This window comes from Humulus lupulus, chromosome 3 (genome assembly GCF_963169125.1).
Source record: "Humulus lupulus chromosome 3, drHumLupu1.1, whole genome shotgun sequence".
Taxonomy (NCBI): domain Eukaryota; kingdom Viridiplantae; phylum Streptophyta; class Magnoliopsida; order Rosales; family Cannabaceae; genus Humulus; species Humulus lupulus.
The window spans coordinates 30,773,817-30,794,185 of NC_084795.1; the positions used below are offsets into that span (position 1 = coordinate 30,773,817).

Consider the following 20,369-nt stretch of genomic DNA (forward strand, 5'->3'; position numbering starts at 1 on the left):
ACGGAGCTTGTGTTGTGTTACTGGCCTCTAAATTTACTTCAACCGGTATGTTTTTATAAACTGATCATTATGCATAACCCATGCCTTGTTTTGTTCTGTTTATTATGAATATTCATTGTTTTGGTTGTATATCTTAGGTGTTTTCCTAGTGTTTTGTTCTCTTTATGAGATGAACAAATGAATTAGTATGCATGCACTTGTCAAAATCCATGAAATAAAATGGGTTTTCTCCAACCACCATTAATTTTTAGTTTCCTCCTATAAAATTATTCGATCAAATGTTCCATCAAAGTGACCCCCCACCCAAAGAAAAAACACTAAGCTATAGTCATCTCTTTAAACAGAGAACATTGATAATGGACCAATTTTGATTACGACCTCTATATATATACATATGTCTTCTCTCTCATTCATGTTAAATTTCTACTTTTGCACACTCTTCATTATATATGTGGAAGACATTCATTGAAGTAGTACCGTATGTTGTGGTTTATTATTATCATTCAATCACTACTTGTTATGTCTCTGTGCTTGAAAATACATCTCTCAAAAGTTTCTTCATGTCATATTCTCTCCTTTTCAATGTAAAGGTCTTAATCACCGACTTACGTACTCATAACCAGTCAAACACAACGCCAAAATGTCAGGAGTGTCAATGGCGATGGCACCTCGGTCGGAGCCAGACCAAACGGCCACCACCACCGACGCCAAGCACCACCACAAGCGGCTCCAACAGAAACTGGAACAGCCGGCGGTAGCGGGTGGCATTATGGGGTCTTTACGTATCATAGAGCTTCAGCTGGTGGCCTTCATTATGGTCTTCTCAGTGAGCGGCCTGGTCCCACTTCTGGACTTGGTCTTCCCAGCTTTCGCCAGCGCTTACCTCTTGGCACTGTCTCGGCTCGTGTTCCCTACGAACTGTGATCACGGAACCACTACTTCCCAAGAGCTCTTCCATGGAAGCAAACTCTTCAGACTGTACGTGATCATGGGAACCGCCGTTGGGCTATTCCTGCCATTGGCGTACGTTTTGGGAGGCTTCGCCAGAGGGGACGGGCACGCCGTACGGTCCGCCACGCCGCACTTGTTCTTGTTATCGTTTCAGATTTTGACAGAGAACATTATAAGTGGGCTGTCCTTGTTTTCTCCTCCGGTTCGAGCCTTGGTTCCGTTGCTTTATACGGTCCGGAGGATCTTTGTCATTCTTGACTGGATCAAAGATGTTTGGGTCGACCAAACCCTACCTGCAAATGCTCCATTCAAGGTTAAAGTCAAAGTCAAACTTGCTTTTATTACTACATACAATAAACATATAGTGTATATCTATCTATTTGTGTACTTGTGTTATTTTGTGTGTTTATAATAATAATGTTGAGTAAATTAATATATAGTAGTAACAGTTGTTACCTACAAATAGCCAAGAGTAATAATCTTAGCTCAAAGAGTCTGTTGCTATAAGATACTTTAGGTATGCATTATTGGATTCGATTTTAAATTCAATAGTGCATAAAAGTTTCATGTGATGTCCACATATGTCATACATACATATATATATATATATATATGTGTGTGTGTGTGGTTTGTTCACATAAAGCTATGTCGGAGTACTCGTTTTGGGTACTCTAGTATATAGAGTTGGGCTAGAATATTTCTGAATATTTATACTCACATAGCAATTGCTTCTAGAGTTAGTCATAATTTTTATACCACAATTGGTATAATTTATTGGTTTTCATATAATGTAGGCTTAGGCTAGTTTTAAAATATTGCAGGGTTAGGATTGAGAGCCTAGTTTAAATAATAATATTAATAATCTGTTACCTTAGCTTTGTGTATATAAATTAAGATGTTGATGTGTGTGATTTTGGTGGCCCAGGATGTTGGTTGGTTTTGGTTTGGGAGGAGCTTAGCAGTGGCCAATTTGGGATATTTTGCCATAAATCTGTTTGTGTTTTTAATTCCAAGATTTCTTCCAAGGGCCTTCGACAGGTATTTCAGTGAAAGGGATGAAGTTCATGCCAAGATGGCAGAGGACAAACGCTCTGCAGCCTTTAATAAATCTCAACCATATCAAGATAAGAAAGACACATGATTATCGATTGATTTTATTTATGTTCACTCTTTTTTTCCTTTTCTTTATACTTATCCATAAGCATATAACAATCTGGTCTACGTGTAATAATGTTATGTACAAATTTTTGGTTTAGTGGTGAAGAAAGGTTGTACACACAATTATATAAAGAGTTGATTAGTTTTTTACATTTTGGCTGCAAAATGGTACAAGAAAGCATTTTACAAAAAAACACAATTTGTCCTTGAAAATCACAATGGTTGTATTTCACATTAAAATAAACTTTACTTTTCTGATGTTGTATTAAAATATTGAATCATGAAAAGGAGAGCGCATAGGATAGAATAAAAGAAAAGAGAAAATTTGTTATTTTTATAAAATATTTGTAAATAAATTGTTTAGTTCACATTTTGATGTTTCTTCTCCTATATATATAGGTATCGTTTTGCCTTGGGTTGTGACCAAGCCGCACCCTTATGCCCCTACATACCATTAAATTATAGTCTCTCTTCCAATATTTGTTATGCTAGCTATAAAAAGAGCTTTATAAATAAATATATATTTTATATGAAAGCTAACTCGGTCATGTGTGGAAACAGAGATAATACATTTATTATATGAGTTTCGAAAAGAAGAAAGATAATATATTTTCACACTGTCCTTCTCTTACCATAAGAGAAACTGGGAATGAAGATACTCTTAGATTTGAAATTGTACACAAAAACCTTTTCATTTCAATTTAGGGGTCCACTTTGGAGCCTCAAACATAGTCAAACCAAGAAACCACACATAAAAGGACAATAGTAATTAATAATTAGTGTTGCTTAATTTGCTTGCCTGAGGAAAAAGAAAACAAAGTGAGTGGGTGATGATATTGATTTGATTTGAATTGAAATTAAGTCTTTAGTTAATAAATAAATAAATAAAATGTTTAAAATCGACAACGAGAGAATTAATGACACATTGTTAAGCTTCAACAAATCATGTAGAGAAAGAGAAACCCAATTAATTTAAAAGGACCCCTTAATAAATCAAAAAGCGTGACGTGGCAATTGAATTAAAAGCAAAATATTAAAAAAAAGGATTAATTTATATATTAATAAGAGACAAAAGGCAAAGATAGATTAATATTATTACCCACCTCAAAAATATTATTGACAGTGTTTTGGTCGGTTGTCCTTATCCAAATGGGCGGGAGCTCTCTCTGATTTGACCATTTTACCCCTTGAAAGTTGATCTTATAACCAGGGAGGGAGCTGCTGTATGTACCCTTGTCTGCCGAGCCCTGTCCCCATAAACCCTTTTTTCTTTGGCTGGACCACACTTCCCTAAGCCGAGAGATTACTACCATGGACCTGACCACACCTGATTAGAGCAAGCAAACTTAACCCACGCGCGGGGACTGTGTTCTCACTTCCTAGTTCCTACCAAGTTACCAACCATTCAACATTGCATAATAATTTTGAGAAAAATAAAATTAAAAATTTAGTCTTGACTTTTACTTTGAAAATTGACTATCTTATTCTTAGACTTACTTAGTACACGTTTTGAAAGCTACTCCGCTTTTATTTTTATTTTTCTTCTTTTAAAATATATCTTAAAAACAAGACATATTTTACATATTAATTCAATCATTTACAATTATAAGCCATAAATAATAATACCCTGAATATTTGCTACTTTTTCTTTCTACTTATATAATATGTAAGCTTAAATTTTCAGATTATACTAAAATAGAATTTGAAAGCTACTCAGTTTTGTTTTTTGTTTTTCTTCTTTTAAAATGTCTTAAAAACAAGACAGATCTTACGCATTAATTCAATCATTTACAATTATAAGCTATTAATATATAAGAATGCACTGTATATTTGCTACACTTACTACTAAAATATAAAGTCATTCCAATTTAATTCATTTTCAGGGTTTCATTCAATTTCAATTTAAAAATGCTAAAATTGATATGGATACAAAAGACTACTTTAAAACTTTATGTTAGAATAAATTACACAAATATACTTCTTTCGATATTAAGAAAAAAAAAACAACCAAATATACCTCTTTTGATATAAATAACAACCAAATATGCCTTACTTTGTATAATACTTAAATTCTCTAAACAAAATGCTGTGACAGTGCTCAACACGCGCTCAGCCGGAATGTGAGCATGGCTTCAAAATTATATAAACTTGGAAAATAAAATAATAAACAAATTAATTAGACTCGACGTATGCTTCTTCTTCCTTCTCTACCAAGGAAAATTAGAACGCACTGTTCTTCTCTCTCTCTCCCTCCCTCCTCAAAACCCATCTCTCTCTCCACCAGTAATCCTCCATTGATTGAAAAAGGAAGTTGTTTTTTTCATAAGACCCAGTTGAGTAGTAATCATCATGAAGATAAAGAGCAAGGGTAAAGTTTACCCATCTCCAAACCCATCTTCTTCTTCAAATGACAGAGAAGTTCTCTCTGTTTTGAAGCTTCTTCCAGCTGCTATTCTGGCTTTGGCTTCAGTTCTCTCTCTCGAAGACAAAGAGGTCTTAGCTTATATGATTACCAGGTCCATGAAAACTTCTTTTTCTTCTTCATCTTCTTCGGTGAGTCAAGAATCTAAGAAGAAATCGTCTAAAAAAGGTTCTAGCAATAACAATAATAATGGGCATAAGACTCCCATGTTCGATTGCGACTGCTTCGACTGCTATACCAGCTACTGGTTCAGGTGGGACTCCTCCCCTAACCGCGAGCTCATCCACCAAGTCATTGAGGCCTTTGAGGACCACCTCACTCACGGTGAGAAGTCCAAGAAGAACAACGGCCGAGGCAAACGGCGGGACAAGCTCGGCCGCCGTGATCATCCCCACCTGGTCCAAAACCCATTAGTACTCCCTGATGTTCCGTCGCCGCAACCACCGTTGCTTCCAGTGCCGGAGGAGAAGGTTCAAGAAAGTCAAAGCCCGCCATGTGCTGTTATTCTCGAAGCTCCGCTGAAAAATAACGAAGAGCTCAAAGAGGAGAACGAAAACGACACCGTCGAAGATGAACAGGAACAGCAGCAGCTCACGGAAGTGAGCGATGCCGTGGCGGTGGCTGTACGGACAATGACGACGGCGAATGACCACAAGGGTTTGGCTAGAAAGGTATTGCCGGACGTGTTGGGGTTATTGAATTCTCGTTTGTGGAGCCTTTGGAGTCCGAATGCTTAAAGTAAATCTTTTTTATTTTATTTTTCTAAAAAGGAAAAAAAATTATTCCCTTTATTATTATTTTCAAGCTCAGAAACAAAAAAAATAGTAGTGTTAATTTTTTCTTCTTTTTTTTGGGGTGGAAGGGGTGGAATATAAGACATGGTACCTCTCGAGGGAAACTTTCTCTTTAATGCTACCACTTTTTATTATATTTATGCGTTTTGGGGTCTCGAAAATTAAAGTATTCAAATTTTCTCAGCCGTGAAGTTGTTTGGCTATATATATTATTTTTCCTGGAAAATGTTTATACACGTTAGGGTAGAGTTAAATTGAGAACCAAGTTTTGTGATTGGGTGGGATTGGTATAGATAGATAGATAGATATTTGAGATATTTGTTTGAGTGTGGTGATTAATGGGGCAATCAATTAAAAAATTAGAGATACGGGTATGGGTGTTATTATTGTTAGTGGAAGATTAAAGTATGATTATTAAGTACAATTATGGGGATAATGTTATTCATTTTTTTAATTTAATTTAATTTTTTGTTTTGCTTTTTTGATGTTTATTCGGTGCTTTCTTTTGATTTTGAATAATAATCATAATAACGTCAAAGGGATGCGATTTTCTATAATGTGCTTTGTTTTTTATTCGGTTGAGCTGGAATTGTTTGAAGTTTGGGTAGTATTAATTGTTGGGTTTTCGTTTTTATTTATTTGTATATCTAATTTATGGTAGGTGCCCTATAATTCTTCACGACACCTAACATTTACTAGGGTTGTAGATATCCCAAAATACCCTTCTTCTTTTTTTTTTATGAACACTAGTGATGAAGTATTTATTGATAATTGTTCAATCTTTTAAATATCTAATTTTTTTATTTTTACTGGAAAAATATTTAATGATGAATATATGTTAAAATATAAATACTTAATTTTGTTAAAATATAATTGTTGTTCGTACTTTTTATTTTAGAACAGTTAAACATATTGACTAAGTAGATATTTGTTACTGTCTACTAAAAAAAATATTTTTAAAATGTTAGATATTTTTGCCAAAAAATATTTTAATATATATTCAACATTTAGTATTTTTGTTATAAAAATAAAATATTAAATATTTAACTTTAATAGAAATAATGTAAAATACTGGGTATTTATGTTGTAAATATTTCTTATTTATTTAATTTATAAAAAAAATTCATACAACATTTATATAATAAAATATTTATTATAACGATTTAGTTAGTTAAAAAAAATTCCCTAATTATTTGGTGAATATTTATATTAAAAACTCTTTCTTAGACAAAAGAGAGACGGAGAATTAAGGGTATGTGTTTTAGTTAAAAGTGGTATTTTTGTTGATGTTGGTTAGATTTGAGGGTTTTTTTTCTCCATTATTTTTGTTAGTTTTGGTGTCCAACCATATTATTTCTACTCTAACAAGTAACAACGTTATACAACATCAATTATTTTCATTGAAAACTATTAAAATGATAATTTTTTTTCTAGTTATGAATAATTGTACTTTTTTTTGGGCTGTTACTGAAAATTGTACGTTTATAGTTGGGATGGTGAAGTAAAGGAGGGGACCGTTTATAAATTATGTTTGTTACAAAAGCAGGGGGTGTGTGGCTTTGTTTCTCTCTCTTTCTCTCTTTTTTATTTGAATCCAAACAAAACATTTATTTAATTTAATTCAATAATAAGATTAATTAAATAAGCCTAGATATCTTTCATAATCTGATACACATGAGGCTTGGAGTTGAAATTATTTTCGAAGCCTAAAAGTTATTTTAGAGTGTTTAGATAATTTTTTTAAATATTTTTTGTGTTTGGGAACTCTTCTCACATAAATTAGTCTTGCAGTTTGATTTGGTGATGGTTTTTAAGAAATTTCAAATCAAATCAAACCAAACTAACCTAGAGCGTTTAAGTTCAGTCTGGTTCGATTTGAGACTGTAATTTCACACATATACATAAATATATATATTTCTGCAAGCATATATTTCAACAAAGCATATGCATTTCGGCAAATACACATATATGTTCATCAATGATTATTTGTGAAGGAGATAATTATGTTTTCAATGACAACGACAAATGGTATGTAGTAGTGCAACCCATAAAAATAAAAGATGTGTATTGGAGTATGTTATTGTATTCTCTCATTTTTCTTAGTTATGATCAGCAGCATTTTGGCGTGCATTGACCATTTATTAGAGTTTCTTATGACCAAAAGTTACTTGATTTGTTACAATCAATATGTTCAAATACCTGATATATCAAGAAAATATCTAAATTCTAAACACTTGACCATTGGTCATTTATCTATTATTTACTTCATAATTTCTAAAAAATATAATGGATAATTTTTGTAATATTTTTTTTATATATTTTTTCTTTTGTTTAAATTTTTTACTTCTAAACATTTAAAATGGGTTTGGGTAGTTTTGCCGTAAAGAAAAAAAAATATTAAGTAATTTCGTGGCAATTTTTTTTTCTATGTTTTTGTAATTTACAAGTAGTTTTGCTGAAAATAAACTTGAGTAGTTTCAACGCAAGGTATTTGGTCTGGAATCAATGTCGGATTAACTTGTTGGAATTCTACTTGTCTTTTGGCTTGGGCACACCTCTCGTCCTAAGACACTTGCAAGCACTTCTCTTCCTCGAGGATATCCTTCATTTGGTATGCTTATGTGCCTGATCCTCCTGTGCTCGAGCACCTTCTCATATGACGAAGGATGTGATATTATGATTTGTTACATATTTTAGATATCATGTGTTCATTTTTTAGTCTTTGATCACTTTCTCAGTTCAAGTTGATCCTCCGTTATTAGTCGACATATCCCTAGAGGTGTCGTTTTCCCATTGAGCATTTGTGTGCAAATTACAGGAAAACAATATAAAAAAAATGCTCAGATTAATACATATTTCATCAAGCATATATTTAATAATTAATACATATTATCAAAAATTTCAACACATGTAAAGTTCAACAAAATGACACTTACAATCATATTTGGGAAAATGCCATTTTGGCTCGTGTTCTGCCCGAATACGCGATCGGGCCATATGTTTTGTTAAATAACAATTCAAATATTGTGCTTTACAAAATTGATCAATATAGTACCATAATCCCAATTTTAATTTGGTAAAAATATTTTCAATTATAAGATCAATTCTTGAGCCGTTGGCCATGCAATGAGTTGAGAGAAGCGAATAAAGTAGTTGAGGAGTTGAAAATGAAATATTATATTTGAAAATATTTTAATTAAAATTGGATTTAGAACATTATTTTGATCTATTTTGTAAAACACAAGGTACAAATTATTATTTAACAAAACAATGCCGAACTGGTATTTTCCATCATTTTTTAACAAAAAAACAAGCATACATTTATTAAGCTTAAGTGTTAACAAATGACAATGAAAAATCCAATTTAAATTTAGATTTCATATAAAATTACAATACTTAACAAAATAATATATTAGAAATAAATAATACAAATAACATCAACTAAAAAAAATTACAAACACCAGATCATGACCATAGAGTTAAAAGGACAACAACTTGGAGGGGATGGTAGAACTCGAAAGTTGTTCACTCCTACAGTGGTCGTGGTGGTGACTGGCTGGCGTGAATGGGAATGAGAAAGAGGGTTTGAAAGAGAATGAAATGGATATACTATTGTTATGTACGGGTTCAAAATTAGAAACTTCAAATTAAGGTTTTCAAACTTCACTATTATGATAACATTTTTGTTTGAAGAAAAATTATATATATATATATATAAATTTATGGCGATCCAACTAGATTATAATCAAATAAGATATTGTCATAATCGTGATCACACCCCTCAAAATCGAGCAATACAGTCTAATCTGACAATGATCTAATTAAGGGGCAGAATCATGCAACTGTATTTTTCAAATTAATCTCTACTAGTTTTTCCAGGAAAGTTCTTTTTTAAAATATATATATATATATATATGAGAAGTTAATTCAATTTTTAATGAAATTTTAAAATTTATTTAACTTTTTAATATTAGATTTTCTGTTTTAATATTATCCTAATTTAATATATATATATATGATTACATTAAAATATATATGTTTATGATTTAAAGAATACTTTTTAAAGTAAATTATCTAAACAATAACAAAAAAATAATAAAAAAAAATTGACACAAACAAACAAATTTAAATGAACTTCAACAATCTTGTTGGCCAAATGGGTCTTTATAAAAGTTTTCTTTCAGGAGTGGAAGAGGTTTGTTACTACTATCATTGCTTTTTTTTCTTCCTGAAATATATTCACTTGGACCTAAATAAATAATAAGTAGGGTTATGATTTATAATGGGTCCCTCTTCCCAAATTTATGTTATGTTGTTAGCGCCTGGTACTACAGAAAGATGGTCCAGTGGTTCTCCAAAGTTTATTATTAAACCTTCAGATATATAGTTACATCTAATCACAATGAATTCACTATTCTAACCCCCTACCGAAACGACTACTACAATAATACTTCCCTAACGACATGTCGTTTTTCAAAAATTCATATATATTTAAGAGCAAATGGTAGCCACCCCTTGGCTAGCAAATATTAGTTCTAATCCAGAATTTCCAGGTGTTAAAGTCATAAAGAGAGAGTTATCGTTTGTGGACTTGAGGCCATTTATTCATATAATCATTTATGTCTCGGTTTTGGATATTAGGGGTGTACATTTAACCCGCAAAACCCGCCCGACCCGAACCCGAAAAATCCGTTTTTTTCGAAAAAAAACCGACAAAATCGGGTTTAACCCGACCCGAACCTGAAAAAATCGGGTCGGATTCGGGTTTGCAATATATGTACTGTCGGGTTCGGGTGTAACCCGAAACCCGACTGAATTTTTTTAAAAAATAAAAAATAAAATAAAAATAAATATAATCAAAATCTGAACTGAAACAATTGAATTTAACCCTAAACTTTACCCGACCCCCTTTTTTTTTGGTTCTTCTCCTTCGTTTCAGTCAAGCGGCAGCCCAGCCCCAACCTCCCTCGTCGTCCTCCTTCGGTTCAAGCTTCAGCAGAGCATCACCATCATCAACATCAAGCACGGGCCACGGCAACCTGAGTTGAGCCTCCCTCTTGGTTCAAGCTTCAGCACGGCAGCAACAGCAAGGAGGAGAGAAGAAGAGAAGCCAAGTGCCAGCCACTGCCTTGCCTGCCGCCGACGCAACCCTTCGAGACGAGCCCGGAGCCTCCCTCGCCTCACCTCGCCTCCCTCAGCTCTCATGCGGCGGCACCCAACCCTTTGTGATGTTGTACATGTATATATATGTATAATATCTATACGATAATATATATAAGTACTAGTATACTTACTGGGCAATTAAAGGTTATTATTACATAGAAACTTTAAGTAACTTAATTTTTATCTTTTTTTGGCAAATATCAGAAACAATTGCACATAGTACTACTGAAACGGCCAAAAAATGATATTTTTGAAAGAAAAAAATGGTATTTTTGAAAAAAAAATGGCATTTTTGCAAATCTGGGCTTTTCGGCCCAAAATCAGAAATGGCCCATCAAACCCGAAATTACACCCGAACCCGAACCCGACTGAACCCGAACCCGAAAAAATCCGAAAATTTCGGATTGGTTTTGGTACCATTTTTCGTAACCCGCAAAACCCGAACCCGAAACCCGAAAATCCGACCCGTGTGCACCCCTATTGGATATAATTTACGCATCTAGAATACACGATAGCATTTACAATTAGATTTTTAGTATAATTGTTCTTTGAATTTGTAGAGATTGACAAAATAGTCTCATAACCTTTTACGGTGTTTGGTACGGGGTTTGGGTTTAGGGGAGTAGAGTTAGAGGGGGTTTAGATTAAGGGAATGTGAAACTCAAGTGTTTAGAGGAGTTAAGATTACCCTCAAGTCAAGCTAAAAAATGAGACCCACTTGGAAACACAAACTCCCAAGCTATTAAAAATAAATTTACCAAACATGGGTTAGATTTGACATTCTCATTCCCACCAAACCAAACCCTCATATCAAATACCCCCTTAAGGTATTATGTCTCTGCATTTATACACAATAGTAATTAATAATATGGTAAATTTGTAGCAAAAGTGAGTAGGTAGTGTAAAATCTTTTTTGGCTAAACTTTAATTTAGACAAAATATTTTAAAATGTTTAAAATTAGTAGCATATCTCCATATTTGATTTTCGGATTAAATATCAAATTATTCAGCCGATTGTGTAATGTGAAAATATATTTAAGTGTGAATATATTTGTTGCCTTATTTATCACAAATAATCAATTTTTGGTAACAATATATTTTGCAATTATCTTGAGATTATTTTCAGGGATTTTGTGGGATTATGAATATTCTGGAATAAAGAAGGTGTCGAAAATGAACATGGTCAAAAGAACTGACCATGTTCGTTCTGCCAGATAAAACTGATTACGTTGCTGACTCATCAGTTTCAACACAGAATTCATCTGGCTGGCTGATTTTCTAAATCAAAGGAATTCGCAAATTGATTTCAAAGATACCAGAAATTGATGGCCTTGGACGATTTCCCTGCCTATAAATATCTTGCCAAGGCCTTTGGAATTTTCACCTCTTCCATTTTGAATATTTGTAAACATTATGTTATTTTGAAGAGTGTCTTTATTTGTAGAGATTACGTTTATTCACCTTAATCTTTGTGAGAGTGTTGAGTGTACTTGTGGATATCTATCTAGTCTATTGTAAACAGATAGTGTCTATAGTGAACGTGTTCATAAGAATCTTTGGGAGAGATTCTAACTAAGTCTCACTTCGGGAGGAAGTGTGCACTCGCTATTCTTTGAAGGGAGTTCAAGAGAATCAGCGTTTCATCAAATCAAATTCGTAGAGAAGAGTACAACAAGATTGCAGCAATAGTTTAAGAGGGAGTCTTACATTGTTTAAGTCAATGCTTTTGTACACATTGTTTCTTTACTAATTGGTTTATTCTCTGGGCGTGGCCCCAAGGAGTAAGTTATTCGAAAGGGTTTCTGAACCTTATAAAAATTCAGTGTGTTCTTTATCTATTTATTGTGTTCAGTTCCTATCGTGACAAGTTCGGATTCTGTCCCGACAGAACTGCTTTCTGTGTAAACAGTTAATTACCATTTCGCATTTTAATTAATTCACATGGTTTAATTAATTTGATAATTACTAAAAACGAAAATTCAGAAAATATTGTACTTAAGTCACTGAGGGCACAGGGTACGTGTGTCATATCATATAAGGTGGTTATATTATATTAAATAAGTATAACACTAGGATCCCAACGGGTGAGAAAACTACGGATTGCTCTGCGGTAGTTACATTCATTTTTTATAGTTTTTTTTCTCAAATATCCTTTGGCCACCTTTACGTCGAATTCTCACCAATCCTTGTCCTCCCTCTTTTCAACAATACATCATTCCCTCCAATTGACACCCACAAATTTCATTCAAACAACAGAATTCGATATTTTGTCCTATCCTTCAACCTTTCACTCATCTTCGACGGTGAAAACCGAGATCTCTCGCTCATCTTCAGCAGTCGAAAGATTTCCTCATTTCTTCCTCTTCCATCATTCTCTCTCACCATTGACGACGCTGGCAAGCTCTTTGTCACCTTTGATGTCTTCAGTCACTAGTTAAATTTTTCGGCAAAGTAGGAAGTGTATGCAGAAAAATCAAGATTATTTGCATTAGGGTGTTGTCGTTGGTTACTTAGTTAATGAAGTATAGAAAGAAGGCACTGGGTACCAATTTCAGAGTACACTTCTTGCTCATCTTCGGAAGTGGAAATCAAAGCTTTCTCAATTATTAATGAATATCCAAATATTTATTTTTCAAATAAGTGTGTTGATTCATTCCATCTTTCTCACTATTTTCTTTGGATTCATTCACTGAAGTTGCAATTGCAACTAAAGATAAGTTTTTTCCCATTTCCTCTTTGTTGTGATATATGTATGATAATTATGTTTTTCTTGTAGAAGTTTTTCATAGTTCCAGAATATTTAAAAAAAAATTCATATTAATTATTTTTTTCAGCAGTTATCAATTTTTTAAACTGCAGTTTCAAATCATAATATGTTTCTTTAGTTTACTAAATATCAGTTAGTTGGTCTTTAAGAAAACTTTGTCAATTATTTTATATTCCAACTTTCTTATTTTAAACATTGTACTATTTCATTTTCCTTAAAGAAGTTACTACGTGTTTTAATTGTTACTATAATTATTTTTTTATTTAAATAGCAATGTATGTGATTTCATTATTGGTTTGGCATTGTCTTCAAATTGCATTTCAGCATCAATTGGATATGGTTTGTAAGTGTAATGAGGAGGAAGAAGTGTAGTAGGGAGTATTCTCTCTGTTTTTCTTTTCTTTCTCTAATATAAAGCAATTATTTATTTTAATTTTTAATTTTTAATGTGAATTATATAAAGCAATTATTAATTTATTTATTTACGTAATTATATTAATGTTAAAATATAATAATATTAATATTTACAAATTTCTTCTTTAACTTCAATTTTAAATAGATTGATAATTGGTTCTTTCACATTTAATATTTAATTCTTAGTTATTTGTTATTTGATGTTATAGTGTTATATTTAACTTATTGGTTATTCTTATAGATTATCCACAAAACAAAAGTTGCAATTACAGAAAAGATTTTTTACTTATTCATTTTTTAATTTCTTCCATTTAGTTATTCATTTAAGGTTGATAATGGTAGTTGCCTAATTGTATGTTTTCCGTAATCACAAGGGATGACAAGGAGAAGAGGAAAAGTCTTGTGTTGACCGATTTGTTTTCAATATTGTGTATTTTCTGGATAATGGTGGACCTCTTTGCTTGAGTACAATATTAAAAACAAATAAGTTCTCTCTTTTATTGTATTTCATTTTATCGCAATGATAAAATTTAGTATTTAGTTTTTATTTTATTATTTTTCAAATGTAATGTTTGCTTGCTGATTTGTTTTGTAGGTTACTTTACGGTTATACAAGCCGAATGTGTGCCCTTAGGAGTAGCATTGGATTGAAGTATTTCTCTTGGTCTTCTTAGTACATGTCGACACTGATTATTTAGCATATGTGACTTATTTCTCTAAAAGATCATTATTTTTCAATGACTTAGGATTTTTGTTAGAGGATTAGCAAGTTTGTTGTACAATTTTCCAAGAGTATCCCTTATTTGTGGTCGTCGTACAACCAATAAGGTTGTTCATGGATTGGCAGTGCATATTCTTTGGGTGAATGATGAATTTGTTAGCTAGAATACTTCCCCTCTTTTTTTTCTAGCGTTTTAGATTTATAGGTTGTATGACATTATGATATATTTTTCAATGAATAAATTTCATTGCTGCAAAAAAAAAAAAAAAAAGAAAGTATAACACTATGTTTGAATTGAATTTTGTATCGTATTAATTATTATAATCACAAATTTTAATACAATACATAAGATATAATATGTATTAGCTCGTATTGTAATATTTTTTAAATTAGGTGTGTTGTTTGTGATTTCATCATTGGACATGTGGCAGTCATTAGAGAAGTAATTAAGCTCCTCAAGAGATAGTAGAGCTCGCCTAGAGCTTCTCAGAGTGTAGTATCCTCCCCGTAAGCTATGATCCTTTTTCAGGCGTGGGTGTCTCCAAGTGAGGCCACGTTTTGAGGACCACCCTAGCAGTCCTCCCGTCTTCTTGACCCGATGGTCCTCCAGGTCTAGGAATTTTGACCTCGGGGCCTGGAGAGAGCGGCAGGTGTCAATCAATGCAGCCTTGGACCACCACAAGATTGTTTGACAACTTTTTGGGTGTCTCGAGCAGTGGTGTCGAGTTCGTACACTCGAAAATTGACATTCCCACAACGCTATCTGACACAGGAAAAAGTGCAGTCGTATTCTAACAGTGCCAGAGACGTGTCTCCCGTAAAGTTTGTTGGATACAACCTGCAAATTGGACCCCGTGCGATATACACGGGCCCACAGTCTTAATTAGTACACTCGGGTGTGTTCAGTAGCAATTAACTCCCCAAATAATAGGGAATGTTTGTAATAAATTTTCATTAAGGATATTAATGATTCCCAACCACTATAAATAGAGCTAGGGCACCACATTGTAAATGACTTTTGGCTTTTAAACATTTGATCCCACTCTTGTACCCAGATCAATCTATGGGATACCTAAGAAACCTCCATTGAAGCTTGTTCATCCAAGTTTCAAGAACACTTGTACTAAAGACTTGTGGACTAGGGTTGTTTTATAATCCGAACCACGTAAAATCTCGGTGTTAATCTTTTTTATTTTCTTTAAGTTTTGTTATTAAGTTGATAGTGAAAAATGCAATCAACATTTTGGTACTTTCATTGAGAGCTTTAAGAAAGCTTGAAGAAACAGTCATGGTGACCACGCGTAGAAATGCCCCAGATGATGTTGCTCCTCCCACCGGAGATGAGGGAGGAGAACCCAATTGACCACCTCCACACGACCTCCCAGAGATGGCCCAGGAGGATTACAATGAGAATGCTGACTACGACAGCGAATATGGCGAGTTCTACAAGGAGGAAGACTATCCTCATCCCATGGACACGGAGGATCCACCAGAAGTGGTAGCACTTTGTGGCTAGGTGGTTTCCCACCAGCAAAAGATTGATGTCAGGAAGGGAATAGCGTGGGCTTACAGAAGATGGTTAACGCCATGAGGGCTACTTTGGCGACCCAAGCGCTGCGAGTGGATCCCCATGGTGAAGCAACACCAAGGCAGCCAACTGGCGTGCCACCTGCACTCCCAGCCGGAGTGCCATCTGTCAATGTAGTGGACGTGCCTCCCAAGCACCCTGCTAGCGTGGTGCAAGATCTGTCAGCTGGCGTGCCACCTGCGCACAAAGCTGGAGTTGGAGCCCCATCTATGCTACAAGATCGTGGCAAAGGCAAAGTAGACAAAGACCCTGCTCAGGGGCAGAAGAGAACTCGTCGGGCTTCCGAGCCCATTCAACCCCTGAGGTGGGCCAATGATGGCTATGGGCGTGGTCCTCGAGTACAATGCCAAGATGCTAGCGTCCGCGGAGCCCAGGGCGGCCTTCCCAGGTGCATCACGATGGATCGCGTTAGACTTGGAGGTGGTGTCCCCCCAGCACCTCGCCAGCCTCACAAAAACCCCTACCGAGGACAAGGAATTATTATCTCTGTTAATAATGAATACGTCAAGTCCAACGGGGAAACATAAGTAGGATACCCTAACGGCGGTGGTTGCCACCAAGATCGACCTAACCTGGAAGATGACTTAAACGCCCGCAAGGGAAGGGCAGCTCCTGAGGACAATCCTGAGAGACAACAACAACCAGACCTCTGAGATGACCTTAATGCTCGGAGGAGAGAACATTCGTCGTAGAGTTCCAATCAAAATCACGATCATCTCCGCACAAAATTGGAGAGTTTGAAAAGGATAATGTTGAAGATGGCCCGGAGACAAAGTCATGACTCAGACTCAAAGGATGAGGATGGGGAGCCTTGTGCTCCCCACATAGTGGAAGCCCCACTACCTCGAGGCTTTAAAATGCCAAACATCAATTCATACAGTGGAGGCACAGATCCCACAGACCATCTCTCAAAGTTTAATAGATTGATGTCGGTCCACCGCGTCTCCAAGGATGCCAAGTGCCACGTCTTCCCATTGACCTTAACAGGGTCAGTGGATGAATGGTTCAAGAAGCACAAACCAGGATCCATTCACTCCTGGAACCAACTCTCCTCCTCCTTCCGAAGAAAATTTATAGCTGCACGGAAGGTAAATATTGAGGTCAATTATTTGGCCAACATAAAGTAGGGAGAAATTAAGACCCATAAAGCTTACATAAAACACTTTAAGGAAGAAGCAACCAGGACCAAGAGGGTTAATGATGGACAAATGGTGTTGTCCCAACAAGCTGCGATCTGAGTAGGCTCCTCACTATAGGATGACCTCCAGCGAAGATGATGCCACAAGCTCAACGACTTCATACGACGATCCCAAGAGTATATCAACTGGGAGGATGCCCAGATTGGAGAGTTCGGAGGCCCAGTCCCTTTCCCCACTCCATAGTTCCCAAATTTCGTGACCCCAGAAACGTAGTACTCGTCATACACTACAGCTCGAATGAGTGTTATGAGCGCTCCACAGTTCAGCCCTGTTGTTCAACCAGTTGTCTTCAGCACCATGCCAAATGTTGGTTTTAGTTCCACCCCGACATGCTATGGAGCAGCTCCCACTGGATACAATGCTTTTCATCCTACATTCAGTGCTAGAACTGCGACTTCGGCCTAGTCCCGGCACCAAGCGAGACCCCCAACCGAAGAAAACGTGGGGGAAAAGGCAAGGGCAAGAAGCCCAAGAGAGCTAGAGCAGCCTTCGACGAGAAGTACGCTCCACAATACTACAAGTACATGAATCTGGTGGATACTCCAGAGAATATTTTCCTGGCCACTAAGCAGCAGGTCCACTACCAGAAACCGCAACCTATGCGAATGGAATGGGAGAAAAGAGATTCCACTAAGGTTTGTCGGTTTCACATTGATGTGGTTCACCACACCAACGAGTGTAGGAAACTTAGAGATGAGATTGAAAGTCTCATCAAACTTGGGCACCTCCATCAATATGCTTGGACCGGTACGGGCTCGGCCTAGGCTCTGGTCGCAGGATTGCCTCATCAGTAGGTGGTTCCCCGGCCTTTGGACCAGGTGCTCGCGACCCCGCAGCAACAGATGGCCCATAGACCTCCCCCGATGAATGGGAGAGAAGGGACTATCTTCGAAGGACCCCACATGGGGGGCCCATTGAGGGGCTCATAGAATCGCTATGTGCGGGCCCTAAACCATAAAAATGAAGTGTTGGCACTAAACCAGCTGCCAGCGTAGATGTCGCGGATGACATATCAAGTCATCACTTTCTCCGAGGACGATGCTCAGAGAGTTAGTCAGGATCTGCATGAATTTTCCCACTGAGGCGGGAATAGGCACTATCCGTGGAGGCCAAAAGAATACCTATTCGTGCTACAATGTGTTACTAAAACATCCAATTATGGTTATTGAGGCAATGGCCCCCGCGTAGCCTCCTCCCGAGGAGATGGAGGTCCAGGTTGTTCAAGGGGAAGGGGAATCCAACGAATTGGACAATAGGGTTGGAGAAGAAAGGTGTAACATCCCAAAATTCCTAATAAGGTTTAGTGCCTTGATTAGGGGGCCAGGAGGGTAATATTGGAATGTTATGTGCTTATATATGAAATAATTGGATTAATTATGCATGTATGTGAGTTATATTATGATATGACTATGTTTGCATGTTTAAGTGTATTAAATACGCATGTGGGACCGTTTCTTATCAGAAGGGCATTTTTGTAATTTTGACCTGTTGATCGTATAATTGCAAATATATGTGTTTTAGGATTGAGACCACATTGTTATGTGAATATATTCGAGTTAGTCAGCACGAGGCGATCCCAGTGAGAAAGTTAGCGGTTTAGTCACAACGGGGTCAAATACTTAGCTAAGGGTGAACCTAGGGGTATTTTGGTAATTTAGTACACGACCAGGATTTATCGAGTAATGGGAAGTTAATTGGGGACTACTTTGGATATTATGAGGTGTTAATTAAGATTGGCGGGAAATGGTGGCAAAAGACCATTTTTCCCTTGAAGGCATTGGAGCGTTGTGGTCTTTTCCCCAACTTTGGACAGACTTAGGCTAGTAAAAGCCTTAAGAAATTTGTAAAATCACTCAGTTGTCCTCACTCTCTCTCTCTCTATCCCCCCCCCCCCCCCCCCCCCCCCCCTTTGGTGAAGCTTGAATTTGGAGTAGAATTCTTGATTTTAAAGGCTTGGAGGTGATCATAGAGCTGGGAATTTAGGAAGTACAACTAAGGGTCAATTTATCCAACTGAGGTAATGATTTTCTTCCTCTAAACTCACTGAATTTTTTAATGGTTTTGGTGTTCTTGAGCTTTGAGGCTCAAGGTGATGATTTTGAGTTTGAAGGGGGATTTAGTTGGGGTTATGGTGTTATTGTGTTGTTTGAGGTATGCTAAACTAGTTTGGGAGTCAATTTTGGCCTTGGTTCACATTTGGGGTGAGTTTGGAGAGATTTAGCTCGAATAAAAAATGTTGAAAACTAGGTTCATGGGGTTGCGTCGCGGTGCTATTCTTGGAGTGTCGCGGCCCGCATGAACCAAGGAGCTAGGGTGGTTCCTTAAATCGCCTTGGCATCGCGATGCCTGGTGGGCAACGCCACGACGCGTGTCTAGGGAAAATAGTCTGGGGGCTCTTTAACTTGAGGCTCGCTGCAGCCCTTTAGGGGTGCACTGCGGTGCTAGTTGGAAAGTTAGCCAAATGGGGGTTTTTAAGTACGAGGACTCAAACCTAAGGGCTTGGGAAAGGTTCTACTACCCAATTTAGTAGAATTTGAAGTCCCAAAGGCTAGGACTCGGTCCAGAAGCCTTTATTCACTTGATATTGATGGATATCTTTTATTATAGTTGTGACTAGGGTACCGCTTGGGCTCGGAAAGGGATCGTTCTCGAGGTTCGTTTCTATTTACCTAGTGCTTGGAGCAGAGGTAAGAAAATTCCACCCGATCTGTGTTTAGGGCTTGACTCGATTACAGTACATAGTTATTACTATGTGTGTTGTGTTTACCTATGTTAAGTAATAACTACTTATATATGTATCTTATTAAAAAGCTCAGCTTATAAGTTGAGGGTGATCTATTATGTCTGATTGGAAGGCTCGACTTATAATTCGAGAGCTTATCTATTATATTCGATGGAAAATCTCGACTTATAAGTCGAGGGTCTATCTATTGTATTTGACTAAAATCTCGGCTTATAAGTCGAGGATCCATCTATGATATCTGAAAAAAGGCTTGGCTTATTAGTTAAGGATATATCTGGTTATAAGACTCGACTTATAAGTCGAAGGTTTAAAAGGCACGACTTATAATTAAAAGCTTTAAAAGATTCGGCTTATAAGTCGAAGGTTTATAAGGCTCGACTTATAAGTCAAGGGTATAAAGGATCGACTTATGAGTCGAGGGTTTGAAGGCTCAACTTATGAGTCGAGGG

The 20,369-nt window shown here is 36.1% G+C and overlaps 2 protein-coding genes across 2 annotated transcripts; both read left to right on the top strand.

Moving 5' to 3' along the window:
* The first annotated feature begins 444 nt into the window (after positions 1–444).
* On the top strand, positions 445–2,218 carry LOC133821034 (uncharacterized). The gene is made up of 2 exons (XM_062253567.1): positions 445–1,264; positions 1,877–2,218. The coding sequence occupies exons 1-2, from the start codon at positions 641–643 to the stop codon at positions 2,090–2,092; spliced, it is 840 nt and encodes a 279-aa protein (XP_062109551.1). The 5' UTR covers positions 445–640; the 3' UTR covers positions 2,093–2,218.
* Positions 2,219–4,300: 2,082 nt separating this feature from the next.
* LOC133822448 (uncharacterized) lies at positions 4,301–5,459 on the top strand. The gene has a single exon (XM_062254787.1). It carries the CDS (start codon positions 4,459–4,461, stop codon positions 5,266–5,268), a length of 810 nt encoding a protein of 269 aa, XP_062110771.1. The 5' UTR covers positions 4,301–4,458; the 3' UTR covers positions 5,269–5,459.
* The last annotated feature ends 14,910 nt before the right edge of the window (positions 5,460–20,369 follow it).